Here is a 19999-nt window from a genome sequence, read left to right on the forward strand (position 1 = left end):
AGCTCATATATGAGGGAGTCGGGCATTAAAACCTTGACCAAAGATGTTCTCACACCCCATTAACTAGTGAATACTCAAGGGATTCCAGCTGCCAGAGCAGGAGGCAGGCAGAAAGGGTCATGGCGGTTGGGCTCTATCAGGCCCTGGCTAGGGTCTTTTACCACCCACAGCCCTCTGTCCTTTCAAGCTTTCCTTATTCATTCGTTTGTCTCTTGCAGAACTGACTCCAGGAGCACCTGCCCTATTCAGCGAGACGGCCACCCATCTAAAGAAGCTGGAGCTGGAAACTGTGAAGGCTGCCGGCCCCTGGCCCACTCTGCACATCAACATAAACAAGGTGCTGAGGACCAGAGCTGGGCCATGAGCGTAGCCGTGGGTTCACATCAGACCTCTGACTGGGACGCTGGCCTGCCTCCTAAGCCCTGTCTGTGCCTTTGTCTTGGAGGGCTTTATACTCAATCTTGTTTCTGCTCAATCTCCCCTGATGTTTCTGCTCAGTGTGTCTTAGGAGCAAATGTCTATTTAACATTCTTTCTGGGTGACTTCCAGTCTGAGGTGTTGCCCTCAGCGCTGAAGCCGACAGGCTGGCTCTGTCTGTTAGTGGCCTCTCCCTCCTCCTAACAGAAGCTCTAGAGAGAAGCATCCCCACTTAGCCATCTTTACCGCCCTGTCCCAGTCTGCCCAGGCTGCTCTCACAGAGCACCGCAGCCCAGGGGATTAAACAGCAGATGTTTACTTCTCAGTTCTGCAGGCTGGCAAGTCCAAGATCAGGGAGCTGGCTGATTTGGTTCCCTGGTGAGGGCTCTCTTCTTTGCAGAAGGTCACCTTCTTGGTGTCCCTACTTGCCAGGAGAAGGGTGAGCTTTCTCTCTTCCTCTTTTAAAATCTTTTTTTTTTAATTTATTGATTTGCGAGAGAGAGAGAGAAACACTGAGTTGTCATTCACTAGTTGATTCTTATGCATGCCCTAACCAGAAATCAAACCCACAACTTTGCCGTATCAGGATGACACTCTAACCAACTGAGCTGCCGGCCAGGGCCTCTCTCCTCTTCCTCTTATAAAGCTCTCATCCCATCATGAGGTTCCACACCTCATGACCTCATCTGCATCTAATTACTTCCCAAAGGCCTTGTCTCCAAACATCCTCACATTGGGGGTCAGGGCTTCAACGTATGAGTCTGGGGGGTGGAGCACAGTTCAGCCCATATCACTTCTATCTCTCTCTCTCTCTCTCTCTCTGACTCTGCCTGGCACAGAGTAGACGTTCAGTAACTATCTGCTGATGGAAGGAAGGGCTGGATTGAAGGAGGGAGGGAGAGGGCAGAAGCCAAGCTTTCTTTTGGCTGGATCTGTTCTCATTCAGACAGACAGCCGTATTAAAGTCAAGTTTTATCTTAGAACTGTCGAATGCCAGTGCTGGACTCGATCTATCATGTAGTTCAACCTTGTCAACATCAGACTAGAGGAAGGGAAATTACTTTCTCAAGGTCACACCATGGGGACTGAATCTGTGCACCCCTGATGTCTGGTCCGGTGCCCTTTGTACTCCAACCTGACTCTTCGTTTTCTAATGCAGGTTTCTCCATTTCAGTGCTAGTGAAAATCTGGGCTGATAATTCTTTGTTGTGGTGTGGGGGAGGGGTTGTCCTGTGTGTTGTAGGATGTTTGCAGCAGCCCTGACCTTGACCCACCAGATGCCAGTACCGCTCCCATCCAGGTGTTAAAACTAAATTGTCTCCAGACATTGCCAGATGTCCCCTGAAAGGCAAAATCTCCCCTGGCTGAGAGCCACTGTTATAAACATATTTTAATGTTTAAAGTCCCCAAAGAAATAGTTTGCTTCACTCCTGGGTCATTTCTTCCTCTCCAATGCCTAGCTTTTCCTGTTTATAAGAGGGAATAGGAAGAGTTTGGAAGATCTGGCCTGGGAAACCCCTCCTTACCTTTGCTGGTGACTATGGGAAGGTCACCACCTCCACCCTAGCCAGCCCCCTGATCTGCAGTAGACTTCCAGAGCTTCTCAGAAGATCCTCACCCCCTTACACTGCTCCTCTCCCCAGCAGGGCAACCTAAAGCCCTTTTGACCCGGAATGGGACCCCCCTTCAAGGGCCCCCTCACCCAGTTTTCTTTTATACTACCCTCCCTAATGGCCAGCTGGAAAGACTTCCTCCTGCAGGATGGCACTTATTCATTCAATCAACAACTCTTGTTTGAGCAGGCCTGTACCAGGTGCTGGGGAGTCATCCCAATGCACTGTGTGCCCCTAGACTTGTCTTTCTTTGTCTCTTGGTTTTCAATTTTTCTAAGGCATTATACACAGTAAATGTTTTAACAGAGGCTTACCCAGAGTTTGACAAGATCCAGGCATATTCTGTGAGGAAGTATAGCATATAACATCAGAGAACTGAGAAGCTGGATGTAATTTGTAGTCGCCATGAGTAGTGGTGGGGACATGGACAACAGCGACTTGCTCTGGATTGAGGCAGAGCTGAGACATCTGTGAGTTATGAAGCATTTCCCTGGAGCTCAGACTATAATGTCCCTCTTTTCTCTTCCACTTAAAGAAATGCATCAGTAAGCAAGTAGGATAGAGTGATGTCAGATAACTTTGACTTTGTCCTATCACACAAGCAAAGTATATTACTTCATGCTATGATTCTTTATCATTAATAAAACATTCCTGTCAAGAGATCTTACAACTTATCACGATGCCACAATTGGGATCAATGGCTTTGATGACTCTTAAGTTGTTTTTCTAGCCTCAACGATCAAGAATCTACTGAGTCTTGAAGGTTTAGATAAGTAACTGTTCTTGATTTAGTGGTGAGCAGACATTGCCCAGTTCCATAGGAATACCCAAAATTATCCCAAGAATTTAAATCTCATCAGATTTCAAATGTGTGAACAATTTGTATCAACAAATTAAAGATGCATCTGATCATTTCTTGATCCCCACTGACATCCCCAAACAGATGGACTGTTTCCAAATGATGAGTTCAAATGTCATTCATATGGATGTTTTGAAATCTGTATTTACATATTGAACAATAAAGCATCTTTTCACAGTTCAAACTGAGCATAAAAGACAAACTATGGTCATGCAAAAGAGAAAGCACAACATTCTGAGAGTCATCCTCCTGGCTGCAATCGTGGTACTATTGTCATCCAGATGCTTAGCTCCCTGAAAGATAGATGCCTTTTATGCCATCATGTTCACATGATGATGCTCAAACTTTCCAAAGTTTATACTGGCCTCTACCTGACTCAAGTCAGAGAGCTGAACAGTTGATCTTGCTTTGTCCACATCAAACAGGAACATGCCAACTTGAATTTTATGTCTATAAAGCCATTTAGAATGACTAAATTCAAGGGGGAAATCAATGCTGAATTCTCACGCTTTTCTTATTTTAGCAGCAGTCAACTTTTTTTTTAAACTGGTCATAACTGTGAGTCTAACTATATCTCTTTAAGCAATTGTCAAAACCTCAAATGGGCTCTGGAACCAATTCAGTTCCTGAATGTCTACATATCATACCTCAAAAGTAAAGTAAATCTAATTTTAAAATCAACTCTTCACACACCAAGCAAAACACCCATTCTGGCAGTAAACAATCTAACAGGATTTAGAAACACACAATAAATTATCCTAAAAGGTGTACTGTAAACTTCATCTTTCAAAATAAATAAGTTACTTATTTGCTTTTTAGAAACCGTTAAGTCTCTTAGGATAATGATTCCAGTCAAATGAGTCAGTTTTCTTTATACCCAACCTGATGGCTTAAGGTCATTAGTGTCCTTATGTCTGATGTTCTGTTTTAGTTATGTTTTCTTTTCTAACCAAAGAATCTACCATGAAAGTGCCATTTATATCTTATTTCCTCATTTGATCATCATCATAACCTTATGAAGAAAGAAACTGAGGCTCGGAGAGCTTCAGGGGAGTCAGTGCAGCGAGTGGTCAGGGCTCTAGCTTTGGAGTCACCCAGTCCCCGTGTGAACCTCTGCTCTCCTCTGAACTGCCTGTGTGACCTTGGGCAAATGACTTACTATCTCTACGATTCATTCTTCTCATCTATTAAATGGGACAGTCTCTACCCCCAGATGAAATGGTTAAATGAGAAGATTCCATGAGACGTACAAAGGAAATGCTTAGTCAGCTCCTTGCCCATAATAAGCTCTCAGTAAATGTAAGCTACTGGCATTATTTTTCTCTTTGTCATCAGCATCATCCTTATCATCATCTTTTATTATTTTTTATTTGTATGGTGCTGGTAAGGCAAAGAGCTGAGATTCGAATCTAGGTCTTCTGTCTCTGCTTATCTTGCCGTTGCATGAAATTGCCAAGTTCTGCTTAGTCTACCAAATGCTCCTCTATATGTTTGAAGATCCCACTGAGACACTGTATTCTATGCCCTCTTTTCTTTATTACGTGATATCAACCAGCCAATTGCCTGATAATTCCTCTAGGGCTTTCATAATGCTCCTGCTATGTAGACCAGTGTTCTCCAAAGGGCTTTTGAATTAGAGAATGAGATTACTATTGGAGCTTGCAGAATTGGAGGAGTTTAGAACAGTTTGTTCTTATCCCTGTACATTGTGCCTAACATGCCACCTAAAGTCCTGATATTACTAAATTGACTTTTAGCAACCATAGGGCTTTGTATCTTTCTTGTTAAATACATCTCTCCTAATGATAACTGTATAGCATTATAATCTTCTTTAGTAGGTGTTTATTGAGTATGTGCTATGTGCCAACGGGATATGCAATGGGCACAACTGGCATGGTTAACAATAAAACATTATTTCCCTGAGTGTGATATGTATACCATCCCAGATGACTTCAGGTTATACACATAGATGTGTATTTTTAGTAACTATGTAACTATCATAATGTATACTGTAATAAATATAATAGTCACCAAGCCTACGATTTCAGATATTATTGCTTAGGACACACATAAATTAGGTAGTTCCAGGGTAATCCACTTTAACTGGATCACATGAATTATAGGGACATATCCAGTTAATACATGGGAAATGGCGAAAATAGTAAATTACAGAAGTCTGAGATACTCTACAATGAGATATCATAGATATTCATTTCTCACTGAGAAGCACAGTTTTCATCAAGATTTATTGTAAACATACCAATGGATATTTTGTACTCTTTCCCTTGACCCTGCAAGTCACAGAACTGAATCTTGATATGTAAGAGGTAGCAGTTATGGGGAAATAGCACTGCACTCGGGTGCAGGACACTCGAAGCCTCAGTCCGCGGTCTGCCTCTGGATGTAGCTACATGACTTTTGGAGAGCATCTTCTCTGAACCTTCACCCTGTCTTCTGGCTAATGTGCCCTCTCCCTACTTCTTATGGGAACGAGAGGAGGTGCTTGTGAATCCTTTGCAAACAGAGAAAGCATTGATACGAATATAAGGATTTGGTGATGATACACTTGTCCATGCGTTTAAATCCGCTGTTTGCCATTATAATCGAAAGGAATGGTTCATGTGTATGTTTTCCTTTTTCTTTGCTTCCAATCTATTGTATTTTGGTTTATCACAGGCTGAAGAAAAAAAAGTCTCAGAGAAGACGCTGCAGACCCCACTTTTGCCTTCCCCGGTGGCAGATCACGTCAAGTGTAACATTTTGAAAGCCCAGCTGGAGAATGCTTCCCGAGTGAGTGCCCAGGTGCAGGGAGCGCGTGCGTTCCTTTGATTTCTCGCGACAGGGCTTCCTCCAGGCCATAGAGAAGAAAGAGGTACTCTCGGACACGAGGCTGTGTCGGTCAGGGTCTAGCCAGGAGACAGGAACCACCTCTGTTACGTGAAGTGAGATTTAACTATGAAGAATGATTAACTGGTGGGGAGTTATTAATTGGGTAAGTGAAAGGGCCAGCTTCAGACGCCGTGATGGGTACAAGGGCGGAGGCAGACGGCTGCATCTCCTGTTGCCTTCCAGCCTACATTCTGCCGGCCTGGCTGGCTGAGTGGGTGTCCTTTCCTCCCCCTCCGTTCTTTGTGGGACACAACAGAGGGAGGAGGACAAGGCTTCTATCAAAATCAAATGACGCAGTTCCTCCCAGGCTGTTACACTTATGTGAAAGGACAGATTCTGATATCCTTTGTAAGCTTTTAAGTGCCGTGGGAGCACAGAGCTGATTATTACTCCTGATCTGAAGTGTGAGGTGGGCTTGGCTTTTACCCCACCATCCCTTTCTCATTCAAGCATGAGCTGGCGCATAGCAGGTGCTCAAGAAAAGTAGGAAGGCAAGCACTGATTGCTTTTGAATGATGAAATGTTGATCCCTGTGATGGGGAATGACTCAAGAAAACATTTTTGTTATTGTTGTTAGCTGACACAAATACCAGAGAATAATATCTGTTATGGATGGAGTGATTGATGAGCTGCCTCCTTGGTCCACCTTCACGTTTCTGTAGTCCTGTGAATGTAGGAGACTTGAGAACAATTTTGCATGCCAAGATATTCAGTTTTGACTAACCTGCCTGTTTGCTTTCACAGGTTGGAAAAGAGGAACCAACATTTGTAAATATCAATAAGAAATCCAGTCTTCAGGATGCTAATGTCAGGTCTGTTGCTTCTTGTTCGAATGGCGAAGCAATATTCTCTGTATCATCAACAGGATCCTCAAAACATCACTCAGAAGGGTTTTGCTAATAAAATCAGAGAGGAAGAAGAAAACTGGGAGCCTGGAGAGATTTTAAAAAGACTGGCCTACACAACTTCCTTTAAGCTGAGAAATGGCTGCTTATTCTAAGTTTTAATATCGCTCCCTGTTGTACTAACAGAGAATCACTTTGAGTTGTTTCTCTAGTGTTTAGATCTGACCTTGTCATTCCCCGGCTTAAAGTCCTTTGAACGCTCCGCTTTGCTCTCGGAGTGCAACCCAGACTCCTTAGCAGAGAGCCTGGGAGGCCCTTTCTGACCCAGCTTCTGCTCTGTTGTCCCAGACAGCTCATCACTCTTCCCTTGGTCCATTGACGTGCTGCTCATACTGAGCTCCTTAATAATACCAGAACCACAAATATTCTTCAGAACTTCCAGACCACCAGCAACCCAAACCCAGGGGAGAACCTTTCTCCCCTGGCCTCAGAGAGAACAGAAACTCTCCCCTGCTCAGCCTCAGTGAATAGCAACCTATACATCATGGCAGCTCCTCGGGCACCTTGGTGGTCTACAAACACCGCAGGGTCTTTCTACACTGGTTTCCTAAAATGGGTCCCGAGATCACTGCATCAGTCTCTTGTTAAAAACAAAGACTCTTGGGTGCTACTCCAGACCTTTTCGATCCCTCGGGTTGGGGGGAAGCGATAGGAATAGGAACCAGAGTTTCACTAAACATCCTGGGTGATCTAGGAAACTCTGCCCTGCGGAATTCTTACACCTGGCGCTAAAAATAAAAGCTAATACTCTCTATGTCATGTTATAATGTCCAGTCCATAGTCTTGGTATAGATTTGTCTTACTCCAGAGATAGATACCCAGCTTCCTCCTGGACTTTTCAAAACCTTAATTTATCTCTTTTCACCCTATCCTACTATTTCTTCACCTATTTTCCGATCTTGGTTAATGGCATTATTGTCAACCTGTTTGTTATCCAGACCTGACACCTGGGAGTCCTTGAATTTCTCTTACCTTACCTCCTCATCCAGTTGGTCACCAAGTCCTATCAATTTAACTCTTGTATTATCTCCCACATCCACCCTCTCCTCTTCATGCCCCTGATCATGGCCTGCCCGAGCTCTCACCATTGCTCATCCTAGATAACTACTGCTGCTGTCTTCTCAGATGCTTCCACGTGGCCTCCTTCACCAGCACCCTCTTGGTTGCTCTCAGGGCCTTTGGAAATGCAAGTCTGACCTTGCTACCCCTTTGCCTAAACCCTTAGTGACTGCCATTGCCTTCAGTGTAAACACCCAGCCTGAGGCCCCTCAGGACCTGGCCCTTGCTTTCCCCTGTATTCTTAACCCCCTGCCTTTCCACTGAGAACTTACTCATCAGCAGGTTCAGGTCTCCACTCTGTTTCTCACCTTGGAAGTCTTCCCTCCAGCTGGCTAAGTGTCAACTCCTCCATGGAGCCTTCCAATGCCAACCATTCCACGCAAGCGGAGTTATATGCTCCCTAGGAGACTGTGATTTCTCCCAGGGACTATATTCGATTGATTCTGGGATTCCAGCTCGAGGAAATCATGAACCCAGAATGTATTGACTCCAATCCCTTATTTGTTCATTCATGTGTTTATTCCATGAACATTTATTAGGCACTGGCCAAATACTTATCACCATATTAGGCACTGACTAGGAGAGAAAATGGAGACCCAGAGTGTTAACTTGTCAGCGGTCCCTTGCTGGGGAACTCAACTTGTTTTAATGTCCTTTGGTCCCAGTAGGTAATTTCTGATTTTTGAAATGCAGTTAGTCATGACCACTACAAAAATGTGTGAAAGTTTTTCCTTAAAACTTCTGTTTTTAGTAAGGCCCATTGGTTATCGGCATATTTTTTTGAGGAAATATAAATGTGAAATTTAATTTTTAACATTTTCACATATACATTGAATGAAAATATTTTATATATATAAAATATTTTTATTTATATATTTTAATGTATATTTTAAATATATTTAATATATTTTAAATATAAATATATATTAAAAATATATTTAATAGATATTTTTAATATATTTTAATATATATTTATTTATATATCATATAATAATATATAAATATGTATTTTTATATTATATATAATATATAAATATATAATAATATATAAAATAATATTTATATATATAAAATATTATATATCTTTATATATATAAGGTCTACCGGAAAGTTCTGTCCATTTTTGGAATAAAACAAAATACAAATTTTTCTTACCATCAATAAACTTTATTAAATAATATAATTGCCATTATTATTAATGATTTCTTGCCAGCATAAGGGCAATTTGTATATCCCATTTTTGAAAAATGTTTTATCTTTTGATGCAAAAAATTGAACCGTGCTTGTTTGATATCTTCTTCATTTTTGAATTTTTTGCCCTTCAAAAAATTTTGTAAGGACAAAAACAAGTGATAGTCGGAGGGTGCTAAGTCCGGGGAATATGGTGGATGCGACAGACATGCTTCTGTATCATTTCTTCCTTGTTGAAATTCGTAAAAATTACAGTGGCGTAAATGAACTTTATCAGTAGCCATGGGTACACTTATCACTTCACACATAAGACTAACATGAATCAACTTTGTTTTAGTTAATTTGCTACGTCAGTATGTATACATTAAGTGATAAAAATAGAGAGGCACACATGCGCCAAATAAACGTGCTTACGTGTCGAAACTTGTTGTGATAGAAATGGACAGAGCTTTCTGGTAGACCATATATATATCTATATCTAGATATATCTATATCTAGATATATATAGATATAGATATATATACTGGAGTATGTTTAAATAACATGACTATAAGATTACTCAGAAGCAAAAGTCAGTTATCCAGGGGTATCTCTTTACTCATATTACCAATAAAACCTGGAACTGAATCAAACCCTGATATTGGGGATGGGTGTTCGCTTCCTGCTTGCTATATGTTTTTTCTTATCATATCTTTGTTTTTTTGTTTGGGGATTTTCTATGGCATTACAAAAAGATTACATGTAATAAGTAGAGCAAGGAGGAGAAAAAAAATGGATATGTTGACTACCATTTTTATTAAGATATAAATTCACTGAGAAAGCAATCCCCCCCACAACTAAAACAAGGCCATAAACATTTTTATTGGGGTTGTTCTGTTTTGCTGTGTTTTGTTTTAGTTTCTTGATTTCTTTATTCATTTTAAAATTATAGTTGACATCCAATCTGATACGAGTTTCAGGTGTACAACATAGTGACTGAACATTTAGATACCCTGTGAAGTGATCACCACGCCAGGCCTAGTAGCCATCACTGCACAATGTTATGATATTATTGACTCTATCACCTATGATGTACATTACATCTCTGTGACTTATTTTATAGCTGGAAGCTTGTACCTCTTAATCCCCGCCATCTCTTGTGCCCATCCCCCCTAACCCCCTCTTCTCTGACAACCATGTTATTCTGTTTGTTGGTATGTCTCTAGAAGTCCTGTTCCTATACACGTGGAAATGACCCAACCAGCAGTGGAAAAGCCGGAAATCAAGCCTCCCCGAGTGAGGAAGTTGACAAGACAATACAGTTTGTGAGTTCTTACTGCAAGTTTTTCGATTATAACAATGAAGTTGATGCTAAGTGTTCATTTATGAATGCTTCTTAGCCCTTCACACCATTCCCAAACGGCCGTCCCAGAAGTCCAGTGTATTCCCAATTCAGGTCATAATGAGACTAGACGTTCTCCCTGAAAGCACTACATAGCTGGCATCTATATCCAGTAGTAAATGCTGTGAACAAATGACTACAAAGCTTAGCAGCTTAATTCACACAACCCACGCTTATCATCTCACAGTTTCTGTGGGCTGGGAGTCCAGGCATAGTTCAGCTGGGTCTTCCATGGCAGGGTCTCTCACAAGGCTGCATTCTAGGTGTTGGCAAGGGCTGCAGTGTCATCTGAAGACTCATTCATGTGGCTTGGGACAGGATTCCGTTCCTCGAGGGCAGTCGGACTGAGGGCCTCAGTTCTTTGCTGGCTGTTGGCTGGAGGCTGCCCTAGTTCCTAAGTGATACGGGCCTCTCTAGCTTTCTGCAGCAGCAGAAGCACACAAGAGCCAAGGATAGTGCCAACAAGGCAGAAGTCACAGTCTGCTGTAGCCTCATCACAGAAATGACACCCCATCATCATGCCTTAGAAGCAACTCACTAGGGCCAGCCCAAGCTTACAGAGAGGGAATTCCACAGCGCCATGAATACTGGGAGCATATATCCTGGGGCGTCTTATCAGAAGCCGCCTTCATGGCATATTCCTGAAATGGCAGCACGGTCCGTCAACAGAGCCAGAGCTAAGCACTGAACCATAGGAGACCTGTGGGAGGAGCCACTTCCCAAAGTGTCTTAGAGCCACCAAGCCCTGTCCGGTTCGGTTCAGCTTAACAGAAGCTTCTCGGCTACCTACCGTGGGCACAGGGCTGTTCTGGGTACCATGGGAGAAGAACAAAATGACTTTGATAAGTCCTGTTTGAGGATTCTTAAATCATTAGAGGGAAAGACAGATTGCTTTAAATCATTGTAACCCAGAAAAACAGGTGAATGCTGTAGGAAGAGTGTCAGTGGCATTCGTCATAGTAGCAGTACCGATCACCGGGGCATCTTCCATTCCTTGACCTTGGCAGTGCCAGGATGTGTAACTGGTCAGTGAGCTGCAGGAGGACCTGTGGGTGCAATGGACAGCTCGTGGGGCTCTGGAGTTAGAAAGGCTCCCGGTGGAACCCTGGCTAGTTTACTGCTGGAAGCTCTTGGGGAGATTAGTCTATGAACTCTCTTTCTTCATCCGTAAAACCGGTGAGATTATACTTACCTCTGAGGAGTTTTGGGAGGATTAACATCAGCTAATGTGGGTAAAGCCCCTAGCCAGTGACCCATAGGATAAATTCAGTGGTGGGATTCAGCCGGTTCGCACCGGTTCTGCAGAACAGATATCTAATTTTTTGTTGAGTTCTGCGAACTGCTTGTTAAAATGGCACTTGTGACCAGGGTTCTCTCTAAGGTGGGCGCCTGGGCAGATGCCCAATGTGGGAATCACAAATTTACATTCTTTACTCCTTTTTTTAACATTCATCAGCACAACTGCGTATTCAAAGCGCTTGTAGCAATGTTCATTCCATCCACACGTGAAAATTTTTTTACGAGAACTATGCTTGTAATATTTATCTATTTATTTCATAAAACTCATTATACTTTTGATGAGATACTACATTTTAATTCCCTTGCGTTTATTACTTCAGTAAATATGTAACGTGAAGAGAAAAAGTGCCAAACAACCAGGGGGTGACAAGCAGTCAATGGAAATACCTTAAATAACAGTTTTATTGTTTTTCGTCGTGTTATTTAATGTTTTTTTTCATTAATATTTTGAAAGTCTTTCTTATAACATAATCTAGTTTTGTGTACCTCTTTTATTGTTCTCATGTAAGTATGAATGAAATGCATGCAATAATAAACTACCTTTCGGTATATCTTTTTTTTTTATGCTTAAACGGTCATTAGGGCAGAGAACCGGTTGTTAAATTATTTGAATCCCACCCCTGGATAAATGAGTTCCCCTTCCCTTCTTCTCACGGCCCTGGAAGCTTCTGAGGAAAGGTCAAGTGTAAGGGCACCCGGAGTGCAGCGTGTAGAACAGGGAGCGTCACTCAGATCCAGCCCTCATCCAGCTCTCTCAGGCCTGCCACCTCGTGAGAAGGGGAGGAGGGCTTTAAGGGCAGACACATCCCTCCTCATTAAACTTCATAGAAACTTCTGGACAACAGTAAGCAGCTGTATTTCCTAAGAAAACCCAAAGGAGTGACAGTCAAATAATTATCGGTCCTAATGATCTCTGGGGGACAAGTCAAACCTTCAAAAGTCTGCTCCCCCAAGGAAAAAGCTGGCAGGATTCGTCTTTCCTTTAACAGCCGAAACTCAAAATGTGACTGTCGCACATTCGGGATATGTAATCATGTTGGGAACAATGACTAACCCGTGGTCTGGAAGGAAAGGAAATTGAGCCAACACACCCAAATGCCTCCTTTAAGAAAAGCCTTTGGAAACCTAGTATGTTTAGAAAATGAAGAGCTCCTTTACTTTTCCAGAAGTTTGCTATTTATTTAAATACAGTGTAATAACAGTCTAAAAAATGTCAAGCAAGACATGAAGGTCCACAGAGAGACGTAACCAATTCCCTAGAATCGCGCCGTCAAAAATAAGCCGTGTTACCATTTGATGACTTACTTTAGCATTTTTCTATGCATACATGTAGTTAAAATTAGAAAGAAATTATTTAAAAGAAAATGGTGCTACACATAAATTTTCACTTACTAAAGTGTTGTTTTATGAGTTTAACGTGAATTTACCTGGAAACTAGGGTTAAATAGAAAGACTTGGTGAACTTTGGCTTTATGTTTCTTTGCCATAAGATCGAAGTGAAGACAAAGGGTTATTTCTAAAAATTAGGAATCCGGAGTCCTTTTCAATTTTTGACAGTCTCAGTTGACTTCCTGCTCTGACAGGTGAGCTCTGGTTTTTAAATGGCTTTTTATGTAAAACTAAATAATAGCTATGCTTTTCAGGTGACAATTTTTTTTTTTAAATGAAGTGAAAAGAAATTTTAATCCTACTCTTTCCACTTAACTAGCTCTGTGGCCTTGGGCACATTAATTTCACAATCGGCCTGTGAGTATCAGCTGCTTCCTTGAAAATGGAGAGCGTGATGCAGGGTTGTTGTGAAAATTAAACGGGATAATGATGTAACTGATTTGACTCAGTTAATCAGCGAGAATACAAATTTCTGGTGTCTTATTAATTTTTCCACTTCATTGTTCCAATCCTACTTGTCCTCCTTTGTAGTAATAACCCTAAATCCTCATCTTGAGGCTTCTCCACCCCATGAATGACTACAGATCACCCTGGGCCCCCTCGGGTCGGTCCCACCCACTCCACAACTGTGTCACATGGCCACCTGTTTCTCCTGAGGCCCACTGCTGGGGTGAGGCCATCACGAGGGACCCTACAGAGGCCACACTGGTGCCCTCTGGTCACGGGTCTTCAGTCTACACTCTTGCTCAGCCGTCGTTTCTAAAACACAATGCTTGTGTGAGGGTGGCTTCGACAGGAAACCACATGGAAGGCGGCCACATGGAAACCCTCAGGAGATGTGTGTCCGGGTCCCCAAGATTACTCTCCCCTTTGAGGAGTCGCTGGGGGACTCGCAGAATTCAGAAAAGCAGTTCTACTCACAGTTAGGGTTCATTAGAGTGAAAGGACACAGGTTAAAACAGCACGGGGGGGAAAAAGCACCCAGAGTGGGGTCCCCGCAGACCAGGCACAGCGGCCCGTCGCCCTCTCCCAGAGGAGTCCCTCAGGCAGTGCTCGACTCTCCCGGCAACAACGTGTGGCAACATACGTGAAGTATTGCCAACCAGAGAAGCTCACTCCAGACTTGGCATCCAGGGTTTTTGTTGGGGGATCAGTCATATAGGCGTAAACAGTCATGTGACTGACCTTAGCTATTCAGTCTCTAGTCCCCCAGAGATCAAACTGATACAGTGTGAACCCACACCCCAGGCATTCATACAAAAACAGGCGTTCACCATAAATCAAGCTGATAGTGTGAACTCTCTGGCATGGCTTAAGGTCTCAGGTCTACAGAGACACTCTTATCAAGCAGGAAATTGCAAGGGCCCAGAGGTTCTCCCAGGAGCTCGTCAGTGACCAGTGGTTCCTTTGGAATGTGCAGGGTTTGTTAGGAGTACCCCAGGCGGCTGAGTTAGCCATTTACTGCTCAGGCAGCAATCTGGTTGGCATGAGGGGTTTGGGAACTTGTGTCCAGTTTCCATCCATTGGAGAAAATACTGTCCATGCTAAAAACGGGGGACTGATGCTATTGCTCTGGTCCTGTGCCCGGATGACCAGATCAGAAGGACTTCCAGCCTGGACATACCCTTTGAGTATCCTTCCCCATAAATCCAAGCCCAAGGGTGTCAACTTAGATTTCTACACCCCCATGGTGACTTCCCCTCCAGTGTCCTGTTCTGCCTGCAACATCCCGTTCCATCTGGGAGGTCCTAAGACCAGAGCTACTTGGCTCCAAAACAAATGTGCCCAACTCTTCCCCTGTAACCAGTTTATCACACCAAAGGACAGTTGCTGTTAGGCCGCAAGAAAGGCTATTACATCCTTCATGCAGAGCAGTGGCTTCCGACAAGCCTTGCATATACCGTCCTAAGGGAGGCCACTTCAAATAATATCTGTTGTGGTTTGATGCTTTCCCCAAGAGTTTTAAACACAGAACTACCAAACGACCCAGCAATTCCACTCCTAAGTGGAGTTTCAACCCAAAAGAATTAAAAGCAGGGACCGGCACAGATATCTGTACACTACTGTTCAGAATAGCCAAAGAGCGGAAACAACCCAAGCTCATCAACAGATGAATGGGTATACAAAATGCTGTCCAACCATACGAAGGACTATTATTCAGCTATAAAAAGAATGAATTTTGTCATGTGCTACATGGGCCAGCCTTGAAAACATTATAGTGAGTAAAATAAGCCACATGCAGAAGGACATGTATTATCTGATGACACATATATGAGGTACCTAGAGCAGTCACATTCGCCCAGAGAGGAAGCAGAACACACGTGACCAGGGCTGCAGGGTGTTGTTCAGTGGGCACAGCTGCTGTTGTGGGTGATGAAAAGGTGTTGGGTATAGAGGCACAACACTGTGAATGTATTTATGCCCCTGAAGTATAGACTTACAAATGGATTGTATATACACAGAGGCAGATTAAGGTCGGTTGAGGCCCTGGGCACGGAAGAAAATATTGGGCCCCTTACATTAGAAAAAAGTGTAAAGTTGAGGTTTGGCAAGCCCTTCAGAAGTTGGGGCACAGGACGTGCGCCCAGTGCGCCCGCTGTTAAATCTGCCTCTGTGTGTATACATATATATATGTATGTATGTATGTATATGTTACATTATGCATATCCTTCCATTAAAACAACAACATTATGCATATCCTTCCATTGAAAACAATGTTTTTAATCCCCTGGCAAGTGACAGAAAATACAGCACCAAATTTGCTTCGGCAAAAAAAAAAAAAGTCAATATATTGGGTCCTGGAAGCGAGACCCTCCCTCTACTCCCCACAGCCTGTTTCTTATTGTAATGAGCAGAGCTTCATGTGCTTTTAGTAACCGCAGTGATGAAGACGACCTCCCTCCAGACCTGGCCGAGGCAGTGGGTGTGACCACCACCACCACCACCACCACCACGGCCACCACCGCGCAAGTCTCAGCGCCACTGGCGTCCCCCAAGGTCCACAAAGTCATCTCGCCTCAGAATTCAGAAGGCAAGAGCCAGCTGTCCCCAGGGGCCAAGGTATGGGAAAAAGCCCTGAGATGTAGCTGCACCTGCTGGAATATGTGGTAGAAATTGCATGTGGCATCTGTGTGCATTAAATTTTGCATAATCAACTCTTATAAAATACTGGTGCTAGCCCTGGCCAGTTGGCTCAGTGGTAGAGCGTCGGCCTGGTGTGCAGGAGTCCCAGGTTTGATTCCCAGCCAGGGCACACAGGAGAAGCGCCCATCTGCTTTTCCACTCCTCCCCCTCTCCTTCTTCTCTGTCTCTCTCTTCCCCTCCCACAGCCAAGGCTCCATTGGAGCAAAGTTGGCCTGAATACTGAGGATGGCTCCATGGCCTCTACCTCAGGCACTAGAATGGCTCTGGTTACAACAGAGGACACCCCAGATGGGCAGAGCATCGCCCCCTGGTGGGCATGCCGGGTGGATCCCGGTCAGGCGCATGCGGAAGTCTGTCTGACTGCCTCCCCATTTCCAACTTCAGAAAATACAAAAAAAAAAAAAAAAAAAAAAAGACTGGTGCTTGTAAAATGTCACCACCAACAACACCTGTTTTTCTTTGTATAGCTGGCCTTGTAAGACGGGTGAACCATTTATGAGAGATACGTAGTATAATATAGAACCATGCACACTCTACTATAAGGAAAGTTAAAGAGATTTTTGAGGGCAATTTTGATTTCAGGATATTATCGCTACCAAGACTATCGTGGGCAATGGGTTTTCCTTCTATAAAATTTGCAGAAATAAAATGTAGAAGGGTCTTCAGTCCTTTCACTGGAGAGCCTGTGAAATAGTTTGATAATGGGAAATATTATTCTATTTGATAGTTTGAAATTTCAGGAAATTGCCAGCGATGTGAATGGGCCATAACAAAGGCCTCATACAAGACATTTCTCTTGGTTTCCTTTGAGGGACCCTTTGCTGTAGTCACTCTTCAGCATCTGGTCCAAATACAGTCAGACCTATTGCTGTCCAAGAAGCTGCTGAAATAAAGGTGGCCTGGTCCGTGGACCCCACCGAAGGACCGTTTGTGCACAGGGCGAGGGCCTCAGGGCAAGACTGGAGCCCCCGACTGTTCCCAGCTGCTCCTCCCACATGCCTCATGGCTGCTCGAAATGAGCTGTCACTCGGCAGCCCCTGTATCTCCAAGTTTCTTCCTCCTCCTAAAAATGGGAATAATGTCTGCCACCCTGCCCAGCTGATGGGCTGGCTCTGGGTCCCGTGGAGGTTCAAGTACTCATGCCAACTAGATGTCGGAGGCTTCTGCAGCTGCAGGGTCACGTCACGACTTCTGGTAAGGTCTAGGTGCCAACAGTCCAGGCCCACCTTCGCTGGGTCCCTTCCCAGGGTCTCTGGGAATACTTTAGTGACCCCAACAGGAAGCTGGCCAGACCCCTCAGCCAGTGACCGGCCCAGGCCCAAGCTCCTGCTTTTCTGTAGATTACCTCCTAGTATCCCGAGGTGGGTTGCCCTCTGCTGTGTGCAGTCCCTTGTAGTGCTTTGTCCCAAGTGTGTATCATGTGTCCCACACCTCGTTTGAAACCAAGTGAAAACATTTACAAATACAAGGGAGAGATCAGTGGGGATGCAGACGACATCCTACCGGAGGCCATAGGGCTCCCTCTCCTGGCGATCTCTCGCCTGCGGGTCCTGCTTGGGCCGAGTTCATGGGGCTCATTTATTTTCCCCACGAAGAGCTCCAGGGTCCCTCCATGCTGCTGAGACCTCAGGACAAGAAAAAAAACAAACTTTTTCTTTAAAAAGGACCATGATTTTCAGAAGTACCCCCTCCCACTGTAAAGATCTTCCTCACCGGGGGGAGGGGGAGGGGTACAGAGAGAACTGGATGGAGGGTGGCGGAGGATGATCTCGCTTCGGGTGATGGGTATGCAACAGAACTAAATGACAAGATAACCTGGAAATATTTTCTTTGAATGTATGTACCCTGATTTATTGATGTCACCCCATTAAAATAAAAATTTATTTAAAAAAAAAAGATCTTCCTCACCATTGTGCAGCTGTGTTGAGCTCCCTGAGGCCTGGCCCCCTCTTGGGCCGGGATGGGGTCCCTGCTTTCTCTGTACACTCAAAGGACTCTCTGAAGTGTCCCCCCCCCAAAAAAAGACCAGTCAAATGGCACTGAAAGCATTTCAGAAATGTTATTTGCAGCTTAAAACAAAAAGATAGTTATCCACCCTACACCCTGCTTCTGCTCATTAAGGTTCCAGGAAAAAATTGGGGTTTGGCCTTAACACTTTGTCATACATGGCTGAACGGGGGAACTATGTGAGGGGGCACTGGCGTGCTCGTGAGTTCAGTGTCATAAAGGGGTGAGAAGAGAGGTAGGGGGCCTCTGTGTGTCCTCGTGAAATTCCGCTGTCCACCCCAAAGTGCACTAACCAAGGTGTCTGTCCGCCTTCCTAGAGTCCCTCTGACCGAGGAGGTGCCTTTACCTTGGAGCCGGGCGATCTCCTGATGGATTTCACGGAAGCCACTCCTCTGGTAAACTTCCCATTTTGCTAAACCCAGAAAAGCCACAGCCCATAGAAACATCTTGGCAGTGGGACAGATGGACAGAGGTGGGCGTCGCTGCTGGGAAGGCTCTTCCTGTTGCCCCGCTCACAGTCCGGGGCTCAGGGAGGAGCGCTGTTTGAAGGTTCAGGCACCATGGGCCCCTCCCAGAGTGCTGGGGGGGAGGGCCGAGCCCCCTTTCCTCCTAGGGCTGCAGGGGCCTGCCCCCGCCGTCTGCTGCTCCTCCAGCATTGCAGGGCTCCTTGTGCTGGGGGGGAGGGCCGAGCCCCCTTTCCTCCTAAGGCTGCAGGGGCCTGCCCCCGCCATCCGCTGCTCCTCCAGCATTGCAGGGCTCCTTGTGCTGGGGGGGAGGGCCGAGCCCCCTTTCCTCCTAAGGCTCCGGGGCCTGCCCCCGCTGTCTGCTGCTCCTCCAGCATTGCAGGGCTCCTTGTGCTGGGGTCTCGGCTTCCTGGCTTCCTAGGCTGCACTCCCGCATGCCCACCCATGGGGCACCCACCACGTGTTGCTTCCAACAACATGCGCTGGTCTGAATCACCTGCTCAAGTCCTCACCCTGGCTTTCCAGACCCCTCCTGCCTCCCTGCCATCCTCCATCCTCACATACAGGTCCCCCCCTTAGGGAGCGTGGCCCTCAGGGCTCATGCAGGCAAGAAACCCTTTCAGGAGGGAGAGCACTGAACCAGGAGTCATGCAGCCGGACCTGGCTCCAGTCTCTGCTCCCTCCTTAAGAGCCTTGTATTGGATAGTCGCTGCCTCATTTGTCAAATACAGATGTCATTGTTTTCCTTGTCTACCTAAGAGTGTTATAAGAATTGAGAGAGAGAGAGAAAGAGAGAGAGAGAGAAAGAGAAAGAGAGAGAGATCTTCAGGAAGGCAAAGCACCATAAATATGTGTAAGCTATTACTACTAAACGCATTAGAGGTCACAGTCAAACTTGGATGTATCTTTGGTTAGCCTGATATCCGAATGTACCTGAGCATAAGTCGTGGTCCACAGATTTGGAACGCGAGTCAAAATGTGAGTCAAATTAAAAACTGTCCCCTGAGAGCTTACTGTGTGCCCACCCGTGGAGGCTCTGGGGGTGGCTGGGGCAGATAGAGGCTGGAGGTGTATCAGGCTGAGAAAAGGCCCAGATAGACAGGAGAGCCATGTAGGATGCCCAGGGAGAAGGTGAAAGAGGGAGTCAGGCAGGTCTGGCTGCTGGAGGAGGATGTGGCGGGGAGGAAGGATTTCCGGAAGGCTTTCCAATAAGGGGAAATGCTGTCAAGGTTCTAGGCATGATCACCAGGCCTGCCTCAGGTGGCACAAAGAAACCCTCTGTGATTTGTACAATGGTGCTTCTCCTCTGGAGATTGGTACCATGTCAGAGCTTTGAGTCAGCACCTTCGGATAAACAGCTGAGAACCAACGGTTCTGGGAAC

The 19999-nt window shown here is 44.9% G+C and overlaps 1 protein-coding gene across 1 annotated transcript in view; it reads left to right on the forward strand.

The window, feature by feature from the left end:
* EPB41L4B (erythrocyte membrane protein band 4.1 like 4B) overlaps positions 1–19999 on the forward strand; it is a 137814-nt gene that overhangs the window by 99538 nt on the left and 18277 nt on the right. The window contains exons 17-22 of the mRNA XM_066367489.1: positions 219–337; positions 5566–5679; positions 6523–6590; positions 10139–10237; positions 15876–16062; positions 18471–18548. Coding sequence (XP_066223586.1) covers positions 219–337; positions 5566–5679; positions 6523–6590; positions 10139–10237; positions 15876–16062; positions 18471–18548 — 665 coding nt within the window. The remainder of the gene's footprint in view (positions 1–218; positions 338–5565; positions 5680–6522; positions 6591–10138; positions 10238–15875; positions 16063–18470; positions 18549–19999) is intronic.

Source organism: Saccopteryx leptura, chromosome 2, assembly GCF_036850995.1.
Source record: "Saccopteryx leptura isolate mSacLep1 chromosome 2, mSacLep1_pri_phased_curated, whole genome shotgun sequence".
NCBI classification, from domain to species: Eukaryota; Metazoa; Chordata; class Mammalia; order Chiroptera; family Emballonuridae; genus Saccopteryx; species Saccopteryx leptura.